The sequence below is a fragment of the Xenopus laevis genome, chromosome 6L (genome assembly GCF_017654675.1).
Source record: "Xenopus laevis strain J_2021 chromosome 6L, Xenopus_laevis_v10.1, whole genome shotgun sequence".
Taxonomy (NCBI): domain Eukaryota; kingdom Metazoa; phylum Chordata; class Amphibia; order Anura; family Pipidae; genus Xenopus; species Xenopus laevis.
The window spans coordinates 17,627,633-17,641,326 of record NC_054381.1 but is presented as its reverse complement, the minus strand read 5'-3'; the positions used below and the strand labels follow the sequence as shown (position 1 = coordinate 17,641,326).

The window sequence follows — 13,694 nt, the reverse complement described above, 5'->3', positions numbered from 1 at the left end:
TGCAAAAAAACTGCCCCGACAGGTAGGTTTTCTAATTATTGCTTTTTACAATTTTCATGACAATTTAGTCTATCTATCTGTCTGTCTATCTATCTATTATCTCTCTATCTATAAGGAATAGACACTGAAATATCTTATTGTTTATCCAAGTTTTTTAATTATTGTTTTTAACAATTTTCATGGCAATTTAATCTATCTATCTATCTATCTATCAATCTCTCTATCATCTATCTCTCTATCATCTATCTATCGCTCTATCATCTATCACTCTATCATCTATCTGTCTATCATCTATCTATCACTCTATCATCTATCGCTCTATCATCTATCTATTACTCTATCATCTATCTATCTATCTATCTATCTATCTATCTATCTATCTATCTATCTATCTATCTATCTATCTATCTATCTATCTATCTATCTATCTATTGCTCTATCATCTTTCTATCTATTGATCTATCTATCTATCTATCTATCTATCTATAAATCTAATCTATCTATCATCTATCGCTCTATTATCTATCTATCTATCTATCTATCTATCTATCTATCTATCTATCTATCTATCTATCTATCATCTATCTATCTATTTATCTATTTATCCTCTATCTATCTATGAGGAATAAACACTGGAATGTCTCACTGTATATCCTGGTTTTGCAATTTAGTTTATCTATCTGTCTGTCTGTTTGTCTGTCTAGTCATCCATCCATCTATCTGTCTATGAGGAATAAACACTGAAATGTCTCACTGCATATCCTGGTTTTGTAATGATTGATTTTTACAATTTTCATGACATTTTAGTTTATACTAAATCTACCTATAAATACTTGTCTAGGAGAAAAATGAGTGGGTAACTTTCAGACTCAGAGCAGACTTTACTAGGCTACCATTCTGTCAAAAAGAGTGATGGTAATGGGAGCTTAGTATGAACAAGCTGATTGGTAAATAACATGTTTGTTTAGTCTGAGCTTCCCTTGAAAACAATGCTGTATGGAACCAGTTAGGGCTTTTGAGGTTCCTTACAGTAACTTCAAGCACCTTAACAGTTACTAGTAAGTTGTGTGCCTGTATAGTAACTATTTTATAGAATCTTATTTTGTTTACGTACGTACCTTCCCCTCCCTATAATGTTTCTCTGTATAAGGGGGTTATGTAATAACAGGTACAGAGTTTGCCTGTCTATGTCTTCTAACTCATATCAACCAACCGGAGCAGCATTTACTGGTCTGCTGTTACAATGCAAACATTTGATTGGATGATTGGGGTTATTAGAATTTGGTTTATCCCAGGTTGAAAATGACTCCACCAGTGTCCGCTGTTTCACTGAAGTGTGTAAATAAGATTCAATTAGTTGTACTGTTAAACATAATAATAATGGCTTATTATATCTTCTCTTTCTAAGTTCAACAACCAGACCCCAACCAGCCCAAGCCAGAAGGAGCGCAGATGTTAGCCATGCGAGGGGAGCAGCTGGGAGTCGTCACAAACTGGCCCCCTTCATTAGAAGCCGCGCTGCAGCGATGGGGAACCATTTCTCCGAAAGCCCCCTGCCTTACTACCATGGACACAAATGGGAAACCGCTCTACATCTTGACGTATGGTAAAGAGCTCTCTATCCCTTGACTTTATACTGTGCATGTGCATATCTATATATATATAAAAAGGAATTAGAAATGTATTTTGGTAGGTTGAATGGATGTCACCGACTGTACCCACAACAGTGTCTTCTAGGTTATTTGTACAGATCACCGCATGGGTTGCCAAGTACACAATGACTATCCTGTACATATACCGGTACGGGACCTGTTATCCGGAATACTTGGGACCTGGGGTCTTTCGGATAGGGATGCACTGAATCCAGAATTCGGTTCGGGATTCAGCCTTTTTCAGCAGGATTCGGATTTGGTTGAGTCCTTCTGCCCGGCCGAAACAAATCGGAACCCTAATTTGCATATGCAAATTAGGGACGTGGAGGGAAAATCACGTGACTTTTTGTCACAAAACAAGGAAGTAAAAATTGTTTTCCCCTTCCCACCCCTAATTTGCGTATACAAATTAGAATTCAGTTCGGTATTCGACCGAATCTTTCGCTAAGGATTCCGGGGTTCGGCTGAATCCAAAATAGCGGATTCGGTGCATCCCTACTTTCGGATAACAGATCTTTCTGTAACTGCCATCTTCATACCTTAAGTCTACTAGAAAATCATGTTCACATTAAATAAACCCAATAGGCTGATTTTGCTTCCAATAAGGATTAATTATATCTTAGTTGGGATCAAGTACAAGCTACTGTTTTATTATTATAGAGAAAATGGAAATAATTTTTTTTGATTATTTGATTATAACAGAGTCTATGGGAGACAGCCCATTTTTCAGTCCATTGTAGCCAAGCCCCTGTGACATTTTCGTTCCCATCACCTTTGGATGCTTCTGTATACAGATGTACTGAAGAAAGTGCATTTTAATATTGAATGTCCTATAACAATGGCAAGCTCTAGATAATGCCTGTTATTTAAAAATGCATTGAGCATGGCTAGATTATTTTGAATTCTATGGTGACTTTTCATAGGACAATATTTAAACTGTCTGCACAGTCCAGTTCTCTATTTGCGTTGAGACCCCTTTTAATGTTTAAATCAATACCCTATTGCACTTTGACTGGCTTTAAAAATGTTGGATTTTATTAAAGGCTTGGGTAGACTTAGCCTCCCCAGACCAACACCGATTCTTTTCTGATGACAGAGGTATTATACTTGGAACCGGCACTTTATTTATCCTGCCATGTGCTCTGGGGGCGATAAAACCGCCACTGAATTTATCCTCCAGTGTGTTCCGAGGTCATTAAGGCTGATATTGGTCCTGCATTTATCCTTTCATGAGTTCTAAGGGATTATCCAGGGAGTTCGCCGTGGGGCAACACTATAAAGGAATCAGTGTAGAAAATGCCTTTAATTAACTTCCCCTAATACAGAAATCACCTTTCTCCTATATTTATGTGCAGCAAGACGGTATATTTCAGTATTCTTCCTCTGCATTACTGCCCTGGCTGGGACTGGCAAGATAACTCGTGATATTCAGTCATTGCAAAGGACCCTCAAGACCCAAATTTTATGCGTCACTCATGTTCTCCCTCTGCCTTCAGTATAATCACAGCTAATGCTTGTTTCTGCCTTGATTGGATTCCCTTTAGAGCTTGGCAGAAGCTAATGCACAAAGAAATGCAATCAGTCTTTGGTGCTGCTTAATGAAGGAGGTTGTTAACAAGAAGTTAAAAATCCACAAATATTTTTTTTAAAAAAAAGTTTTGCTCCTCAAGATTATAAAATCGTTTTTCATTTCTTACCTCTTCTGTCTCTCCATTGATGCTTCCCCTCCCACTTGATAGTCCTTCCATATCAATTTGCCCAGATACTGAGCTTACCTTACTACCTCCATGTTGGGCAAGACGCAAGTTTCTCCATCTTGGAGCCGATGAGCCAAGCTCCTAATTCATTCTTCATTGTCCAAATAAGGAAGGTGTCTAGGTCCCTGACTGTGCAACGAGAAAAGCTGGTCTTGTCCTTAGCTAAAAGAGAATAAGCAAATGAGAAGATATAAATTATAGTAGAGATCAGGCAGACAAGCACTTGGTTATTGCCTAGTTTGTTGTTCCAGTTGTCCAGCATTCTAGAGAAAGCACTTTATCAGCATCTCATTGCCAAGTTCCAATAGAGACTTCATGGAATACCCTGGAGTAGGGGACCCCAACCTTTTTAACCCATGAGCCACATTCAAATGTAAAAAGAGTTGGGGAGCAACACAAGCATGAAAAATGTTCCTGTGGATGCCAAATAACACCTGGGTGGACTTGCAACCTACAGGAGGTTCAGCTTGTCACTATACTTAGTTTTTATACAATTAAAACTTGCTTCCAAGCCTGAAATTCAAAAATAAGCTCCTGCTTTGAGGCCACTGGGAGCAACATCCAAGAGGTTGGAAACCAACATGTTGCTCACGAGCTACTGGTTGGGGATCACTGCCCTAGAGCAGTGTTCCCCAATAGTGGTAACATATTCCTCACCAACCCCTTGACTGTTGTTCCCAGGTGCCTCAAGGCAAGTGATTATTTCTTAATTCCAGGATTGGGGACAAGTTTTGGATAAAATCCAGGTGTACTGACAACCAGAGCCTCCTGTAGGCTGCCAGTCTATATAAAGGCTACCAAATAGCCAATCACAGCCCTTATTTGGTACCCCCAGGAATGTTTTGGATGCTTGTGTTGATCCCCAACTTTTTTTTTATTTCAACGTGGTTGACGGATAAAAAGGTTAGGAACCCCTGCCCCAGTGGCTAAATCTCACCCATTGTTTTTTTTAAAGTGGAGCCATGTGCCCAAAAAGAGCAAAACTGTAGTTGGAATTTAATCAACAGACTGTTGCCCTGCTTAGAACTGTCCAGAGGCATGTTAGATGACTCTTCTCTGCTCACTAACTTCATTTTCTGAGGCAAGCAACATCACAAGACTTTCCTTTTCCCTAGCAATTGAATTTTGTGCAGACTGTCTCTGGTTGGCCACAATAAACAGCAGGCAGCCCTGTTGTTTCCAATTGATTATATTGCCTCAAAAGTGCACTTCATATTTGCTAACGGTTTACATTTCCTTTAACAACGGATGCATGAATTAACCATTCCGTGAATGGAACACAGGCCCCCAGATGCCCATCCTGTTTCAACACAGCTAGAGGGCTGCAACATTAAAGGGATACTGTTATGGGAAAAACATTTTTTTTAAATGAATCAGTTAATAGTGCTGCTCCAGCAGAATTCTGCACTGAAATCCATTTCTCAAAAGACCAAAAATATTCGATTTTGAAATCTGACATGGGGCTAGACATATTATCAATTTCCCAGCTGTCCCAAGTCATGTGACTTGTTCTCTGATAAACTTCAAACACTCTTTACTGCTGTACTGCAAGTCGGAGTGATATCAACCCCTCCCTTTTCTCCCCCCAGCAGCCAAACAAAAGAACAGTGGGAAGGTAACCAGATAGCAGCTCCTTAACACAAGATAACAGCTGCCTGGTAGATCTAAGAACAACACTCAATAGTAAAAACCCATGTCCCACTGAGACACATTCAGTTACATTGAGAAGGAAAAACAGCAGCCTGCCAGAAAGCATTTCTCTCCTAAAGTGCAGGCAGAAGTCACATGACAAGGGGCAGCTGGGAAATTGACAATATGTCTAGCCCCATGTCAGATTTCAAAATTGAATATAAAAAAAATCTGTTTGCTCTTTTGAGAAATGGATTTCAGTGCAGAATTCTGCTGGAGCAGCACTATTAACGGATTCATTTTGAATTTTTTCCCCCCCATGACAGTATCCCTTTAAGAGATGTGTCCATAGGCTCCGCAATCTCGTCTTTTGTCCAATTACCTTCAGCTCATCCAGTACAGAGTCTTCTTTATTTAAAGCAAATTATTTCTCCCCTGACTCCTTGTGGGATGTTTTCTTCTTAAATTGAGCTTGTAAATATTTAAAGAGTCTCAGCAATGATATTAATATAAGAGACACAGTTCCAGGTGAGTTCATGTTTCACACCTACACTTTGTGACGCACGTTGTGCTCTGCGTGAGACTTGCTTAGAATAAACACAACGGCGGTGGCGCTGCGAGCTCCGAGAGAGAGAACATCTATACTTGCCAAGTCCTTGCAGTGACTCACCAACTCCCCAGGTAGCTGCTCACAAATAGGACTGATTGCCTGCTGCCGGAGCGTCGAGCCTTTGCTTTGCCGCAGAAGGTGACAGGCATTTCATTCCGCATGTGTAACTCAAGCCGGTAGAGGAGAATATAATGCTGGATGTGCACTGTATTAATAACACGAAGAACCGACACCTACATGCACATGGTTAGAAAACGTGAGGGCCTGAAATGCTGACTCTTAAAGGGATACTGTCAAGGGAAAACATGTTTTTTTTCTAAATGTATCAGTTAATAGTGCTGCCAGCAGACTTCTGCACTGGAATCCATTTTTTCAGGAGCAAACATGTTTTTTTATATTTAGTTTTGAAATTTGACATGTTAGTTTTCCAGGTGCCTCCAGTTATGTGATTTGTGCTCAGATAAACTTCAGTCACTCTTTACTGCTGCTCCGGAAGTTGGAGCGATATCACCCCCCTCCCCCCCTCCAGCAACCCATCAGCAGAACAATGGGAAGGTAGCCAGATAACAGCTCCATGGTAGATATAAGAACAACACTCAATAGTAAAAATCCAAGTCACACTGCGACCCCATTCAGTTACATTGAGTAGGAGAAACAGCAGCCTGCCAGAAAGCAGTTCTATCCACTTTCTAAAAGCCCATTACAAGGCAAAATGACCTGAGATATTCACACCAATAATATAACCAAAAAGAAATACACTTGCTGGGTCAGGAATGTAATTTTATGTGACTTATTTGCAGTGTTAACTGTGTGATTTAGCAGTAAAATGTTCATATAACATAAACATATTTATTTCTAAAAATATTGTCTTCATTCATTATTACTATTTTCTTACTTGGCCTTTCTTATTGGCATTCTCCTGCCATAGTCTCATTCAGGTTGAATACTGACCATACGGCAGGAGTCCCCAACAGTTTTTTTAACCGTGAGCCACATTTAAATATGAAAAAAAGTTGGGGAGCAACACTAGCATGAAAAATGTTCCTAGGGGTGCCCAATAAGGGCTGTACTTGGTTATTTGATAACTCGAATGTAGACTGGCACACTACAGAAGACTTTTTGGCAGTACACCTGGTTTTTATGCAACCAAAACTTGCCTCCAAGCCTGTAATTGAAAAATAATCACCTGCTTTGAGGCCACTTGGAGCAACATCCCAGGGGTCATAGAGCAACATGTTGCGTGCAAGCCAGTGGTTGGGGATCATGGTCTTAGACTCATTTAGGGTCATTTATTAAGAGCAGTGAAGAGCACAAAGGGCAAAAAAGATGGTGCAATCCACAATACTCTTGCACAGAACTGTATCCAATGAAGCATTAGCCTCAGGCACCCTTTACTGCCTTCAGGAACAGTAATGTTCCACCAACTGATTGTACTTTGGCAGTACACCTGGTTTTTATACAACCAAAACTTGCCTCCAAGCCTGGAATCCAAAAATAAACACCTGCTTTGATGCCACTGGGAGCAACATCCAAGGGCTTTGTGAACAACATGTTGCTTTTGAGCCAATAGTTGGGGATCCCTGCTTTAAGAGCTGCCTAGCCTATCCAAACATGTATCATCAATATACCCACAGTTGATCATTGTAGCCCATGTGAACTGCTCATGGCATGCTTGAAGGTCATGTTTCTACATTTTCAAAAACTTTAGGCCAGTGATTTATTGCCATATGACAATTCTTATGTTGTTCGTTTTTAAAAGGACCTTCTAGGAAAACTGAGCTATAATTTACTTAACAGGTGAATGTTCCTATATTGTTTTTTGTTCTATCAAAAGCATCTTTGACATGGGTGCATTGATCCCCAACGAATGGCGCTCCACCATTGGACCTTCTCATGTGTGAGTGAAGTTCCTTGAAGTTTCCATCTGTGTTGAGTATCCCATGAACACCCAAAGGCAAACTCACGATCCATATTGGATCCAAACTCCTTCTATCTTGTCTTTCATGCCTGAAATCTCTAATGCTACGTTAGAGATTTCGGGCATGAAAGGCAAATTTGATATTTCCTTAAGGAACCTTTGTTTAATGTGCTTACCATGCCATAATACAAGGTCAATCAGATGACTGTGCAAATGAAGCCTTTTAATTGCTACAATTATGCCCGGTCAGCTCTGCCAGCATTTGACATTTTCATTGCTCAGAGTTGGGTAAGCACTGGGTCTGTGTGTGCTTTTATGTGATGTGTGTGTGTAATGATAGAAACAAGAGCTTGATGTCTGTTTATTTGAAGCTGTATCATAAGACTCCCATAACACAAACATTGTTTATCAATATCATTTGGAGGCAGCAACTGGTTTATATGTATGCCCATGATCTTTAGAATAATATATATTAACAGTATGGGCTTATCTGAAAGCGTGTTGGGTGTGAATAGCCATAGCCACGTGGCTAGAGTCCATCACTAGGGCGGCCCAGTGGTGGTAGATGTGCTCTTCCAGTATCATCAATGAAATTCAAAGAGAATAGATTTTTTAAATGCATTTTTTCATGCATATACAGGTATGACCTTTGTCTGAAGATTTTGAACCAGGGACTGGGTCTACATTGTGCTTTAATGGCCTCTGTTATTTTTCTCCACCATTATTGGTGGGGATAAATATGAATTCATGGTGATTAGTAATGGGTGAGTTTATTCGCCAGGTGCGAATTCAAGGCACATTTTTTGACGGCGGCGACAATTCCGACGCCGGCGTCAATTAAACACAAGCCATTGACTTTAATGCGCATCAGAATTGTTGCACATTGACACCGCCGTCAAAATTTGCGGGTTTTTTTTTTTGCAAATTTTTTGGTGAATCGAAAAGGGACAAATTCGCCCTTCACTAATGGTGATATACTACTTTTTTAAGGCCCACCCAGGGCGGCACAAGGCATCTCTGGAATAAGAATTAAAATGGAGGCTATGTGATAGCAAGAATGTACCCTGGCTGGTGCCGGAATTATCACCATTATCCTGGGGGTTCATTATGAACTAAATTCTAATTGGATCAATGGATAGCCAGTCAAAACTTCATTACCAAACTGTCCTACCATAAATTGCATAAATGCATATAATGCTCTAAAATTATTCTTAAGCATTGCATATATGATACACTTTCTTGTGTATCAACCCCCTAATATTGATGTGATAGGCCCGTGCATTTCAGCCTGTGATTGTTGATGAGTTACCATATCTACAATATCGCCAGGGCTAATTTACTAACACAGGTTCATTACATTTATGCCATAGCAACTGATCTTTGTTTTTATTTTCTAGCTTATAGCCAGCAATCAAAACTGAGGTTCTAGGTAACTGCAGTGATGGCCCCTTTGCTCCAACTCTAGTTTAGATTTTTACAGGTGATGGCTTTCTTCTGAAATTAGGCCCAGTGCAGAGCTAACAGACAAGCTCATCTGAAATGGATTCCAGTTGATTTATGGCACGTTAGTTTGCCGTGGAGGGAGTAGTATAATCGCTTTATCAAGATCCCTGTTGTACAGGCGGTGCGCCTTGTCAGAGTCATTTGCTTGATCTATGACTTCTGTAGCAAGCCAACTGTGGATTCTTTTATTTATATCAGTCTTTTGGACGGGAGAAGTTTGCCTGACAACTTTAATCTGATCTTCTGATTCACTTCTTTGCAGATTGTGCACTCGTTTGGCAAATCCTGAAAATCGGAGACTTGCCTGAAATAAACTCGCAAGCTTAGAAGTGATGAATGTAAATATCCATAAATTAATGTGTTTCCCTGGTAGAAACATCCTGTTCTACTCAGCAGATCTTTCTTTTATTGCTTTGACCTGTGCAGTCGCTGGAATGGATCCAAACTCAGCCTAGCTTTCATGCACGTGGTATGACAAGGCCAAAAATATCTCCAAGTTGCAGGTTTTTTTAAGTCATTGCCAAATAAAGGCATTGCGCAGTTTTCTCTGCCGTGCAACACAAAGTTCCCTATTGCAAAGTCAGGACAGTAGCAGTCAAGTCTTCTCCAGAGATTTGCCTTGATGAAACTACCCCCTGGCCATATGGTATAACTAAAAATCTCTTTTTATGAATGTAGTGCAGGCATTTTATGCAGCAGTGAAAATGTTTATTGCAGTAATATGTTAGAAATAATTTCATGTTCTTCTTATTGCAAGCACTTCAAATAATATGTATGCGAGGATGTTCTGGCCACTTCTTGGAAGACTTCTGCATGCCTGTATTTACTATCGTTCTTCTTCTACTGTAAAGGGGCTTAATATGTCCTCAGTGGCAGAATTGTGCATCAAGTAGGTCTTCAGTTTCTACTGTACTGATCTATTCCAATCAGACCCCTAGGAATTGGGATACACTAGAAGTTCAAGGTCAACATCTTGAGAGTCTTAGGTTAGATAAATAAGTCCCAGCTTAGAAGTTACTGTGCCACCAAGCGAGATCTTTTTGTAACCTTCAGCACCTTATACTTTGTAGAATAGGATCTATTTACACTTATTTAGTAAAACTGGACATTAGGTCCTTCAGAGGGCTCTCCATTCCATTTTAACTTTGCCTTCATGTGGCTGCTAAGATAGAAATACTATATGGCTATATGGTATAAACTAGTGCAGGCATTTTCTGTAGCAATTCATTTTTTTAAGGTGGATTATGCTGATATTGCTATAGATTTGGTTAAATTAGCAGCACTCCAAATAATATGTATGCAAGTATGTGCTGGCCAATCCTTGGAAGACTTCTGCAGACCTGTATTTATTAGCCTGTCTTTTTCTACTCTTGCTATAAGGCTTACTGTGTACTCATTGATGAGGCAGAGTTGTGCTTGTGTAGTTGACTACCTGTTGGGTGGGTTTCTCCACTACTCCAGAAGACTCAGTGTCTTGGAACCAGAGGCAATCACAGAAGTAGAGTAAAGTGGAAAGTGACGTGGGTATGGGTTGGGTACGGGTCCTGCAATGGCAACATTTTGTTGGTTGGGGTCAGGTGCACGTTGAGTTTTTCCTGACCCGCACATCACTACTAATATCCTGAATACCTTGACATTGGGATATGCTGGGAATTGAAAGCTCAACAACTTAAGAGTCATATGCTGGATGCAGAGGCCCAGCTAATACTTTACTGGGCCACAAAGCAATATCTTTTTGTAAGCCCCACTTCCCTAAACTTGGTAGAATATATTAAAACTGGGCATTATTAGGTCCCCGAACGGTTCTGTTTGCCTACTAACCCAATTGTTACGCCCATGGCTGGATTTCCCTAGAACATGGGTCCCCAGCCTTTTTTATATGTTAAACAAAGAGTTAGGGAGCAACATAAGCATGAAAAACGTTCCTGGGGTTCCAAATAAGGGTTGTGATTGGCTATGTGGCCGTCCTTATGTGGACTGGAAGCAATACAGGAGGCTCTGTTGAACATTAAACTTGCCTCCAAGCCTGGAATTAAAAAATAAGTACCTTCTTTGAGGGCAACATACAAGGAGTCATAGAGAAACATGTTGCTTGCAAACCACTTGTTTGGGGGATCACTTCCCTGGAACAATATCTTTCTCCTCTTTCGGTATGTTCCCTATAATCCCTGAGATAACCTCTGTTAGGAGGCCATTCCGTTCCACCCAGCCAATCTCATTATCTTAAACTGTTAAAGAGTCACAGGCTTCCACAATAGAAAAGTTTATTTTTTGTTCTTCCCAAAGATTCCTCAGGTTCCAGTCTCCAAGTCATTCTTTCTGTTTTTACTGTCCTGCACTTTATAAAATATTTATATCATGCAGAGGAGCTCAAAAGCATCAGCTTCAGCAGTTATAGAATGGTTTTTAGATTCTGATACCTCTCCAGAGGAAGAGCTTGCAATGTTTGTTTAAAAGTACATTTCTTTTGAGGAACAGGCAGGAATAACTGATAACCTTCTCCGCCGCCAGCCGTCTTAGTGAGTTTGCCGTGATCAATGACCTCTCGGTTTGATTTTTCACTGTGGAATACGGAATAGGATGCTGTTGTTATTATGTCAACCTTATTTATTTACAAATGATATTCTGCTGATCTGCATGCGGTGCTTTGATTTATTCCAAATGAATCATGTTTCTGAGACGTGCCTGATGTTTCCTCCGAGAGAGTAAAACTGGCACATTTGATTTTTTTTTGTGTTATAAGTTCTAATGAGAAATGTTCTAATTTTCTTTACCAGGAAAGTTATGGACCAGGAGTATGAAGGTGGCCTACAATATACTGCATAAACTTGGCACAAAGCAGGAACCAATGGTCCGACCTGGAGACAGGGTAAGAAAATACATTTATGGCCATCAGAAGATCTTAGGATGTTCCATCTAGATGTGAAGTACCTTCAGTAGGTTCTACCAGACTGGTTCTTATGTATCCAGGCCCGGCTTTGTGGGAAGGCCAAAAGTCCCGGGCCGAGGGCAGCAAAATTGGGGTGGTAGGGGGCTTGCAGTCCACTGGCTGTATAACCACTGGGGACTGGACTGAAGATTTTGACAACTGTTAGAATCTCCCACCCACCCAGTAGAAGAGATCACAATGGGCCTGAAGAAGCACAGCCGACGGGAAAGCAGCTTAGTGAAAGTATTATGATCGAAGGAAGGAGGAGGTTAGGGGGGGGGGTGAGTGGGTGATGGTGGGGAGCCTAGGGACGCAGTACCTTGAAATCCAGCCCTGTATGTGTTATCAATTGTGTTTGGCGTAAAAGATGATGAATTAAAATGCATTATTGTTACTGCACTGTTCCCTCCAGCTGAACCCCAGGGCACATACTTTATATACACTTACAGTAGCCTTGGAAAGTTGGCTTCTAGTCTAGTAACCCATGGCCACCGATTAGCAGATAGCATTTACTAATCAGCTGCCTGATGTTTTTTGTGGGTTACCCGTTTTTGGCAAACTTTGCACCTTGTGGTACATAACCTATTTTGTTCTCTTCAAGCTTCTTGGAGAGTTATGGCTTTTGGTCTCCCATGACTCACATCCTTATGCCGGAACCCTTTAAAGGAGAAAATGAATATGGTTAAAATGCCATATTTTATACACTGAACTTATTGCACGAGGCTAAAGTTTCAGCTTGTCAATAGCAGCAATGATCCAGGACTTCAAACTTGTCACAGGGGGTCACCATCTTGGAAAGTGTCTGTGACACTCACATGCTCAGTGGGCTCTGAGCAGCTGTTGAGAAGCTAAGCTTAGGGGTCGTCACTAATTATCCAGCAGAAAATGAGGTTGGTCTGTAATATAAGCTGATGCTACAGGGCTGATTATTAAATTCTGATGCTAATTGCACTGGTTTCTGTGCTGCCATGAAGTAATTATCTGTATTAATTACTAATCAGCCTTATATTGTGACATTTCTATTCTATGTGTACTGTATATTGTGAGTGGTTCCCTAAGCTCAGTAAGTGACAGCAGCACAGAGCATGTGCAGTGAATCAGCAGAAAAGAAGATGGGGAGCTACTGGGGCATCTTTGGAGACACAGATCTTTACTGCTAAAGGGCTGTGGTTGCCTTGGGCTGGTACAGAAGCACAGAACATATTATACAACATTTCTAGCTACTTCTTTAGTTAAAGGGGAACCATTGCAAAAATTACAATTTAATATAAGCTTCCTCATACCGAAGTAAGAAACTTTCTAAATACAATTAATTAAAAATTCTGTACCGTTTCTGGAATAATCAAGTTTATCTTCACTATTCCTCTCTCAGCATCTGTTTCTCTTCATTCTGTCTTCATGCAGCAGATGAATGATCCAATATATCTTATAGGGGGCTCCTGTCCCAGCAGATGAATTAGAACTCACTCAAATAACTGATTCCAGTACAAACAAAATCTAACAAAATAACTGCCTTTTGCACAAATCCTGCATGTAGAGAGACATGATGTCTGGTGATTTTAATAGAGTGAGCTCTGATATATCTTCTAGGCAAAAGGACCCCCCATAAGATATATTGGATCATTCATCTGACACCCAACTCCTGAATGAAGACAGAATGAGGAGAAACAGATGCTGAGAGAGGAATAGTGAACAT

General features: G+C 40.3%; 1 protein-coding gene across 4 annotated transcripts in view; it reads left to right on the top strand.

Moving 5' to 3' along the window:
• The window catches only part of LOC108718748 (disco-interacting protein 2 homolog C), a 278,249-nt gene that overhangs the window by 180,126 nt on the left and 84,429 nt on the right, over positions 1-13,694 (top strand). For all 4 annotated transcript variants that reach the window (XM_041565809.1, XM_041565806.1, XM_041565808.1 and 1 more), the window contains 2 exons: positions 1,409-1,606; positions 11,847-11,938. In XM_041565809.1, coding sequence (XP_041421743.1) covers positions 1,409-1,606; positions 11,847-11,938 — 290 coding nt within the window. The remainder of the gene's footprint in view (positions 1-1,408; positions 1,607-11,846; positions 11,939-13,694) is intronic.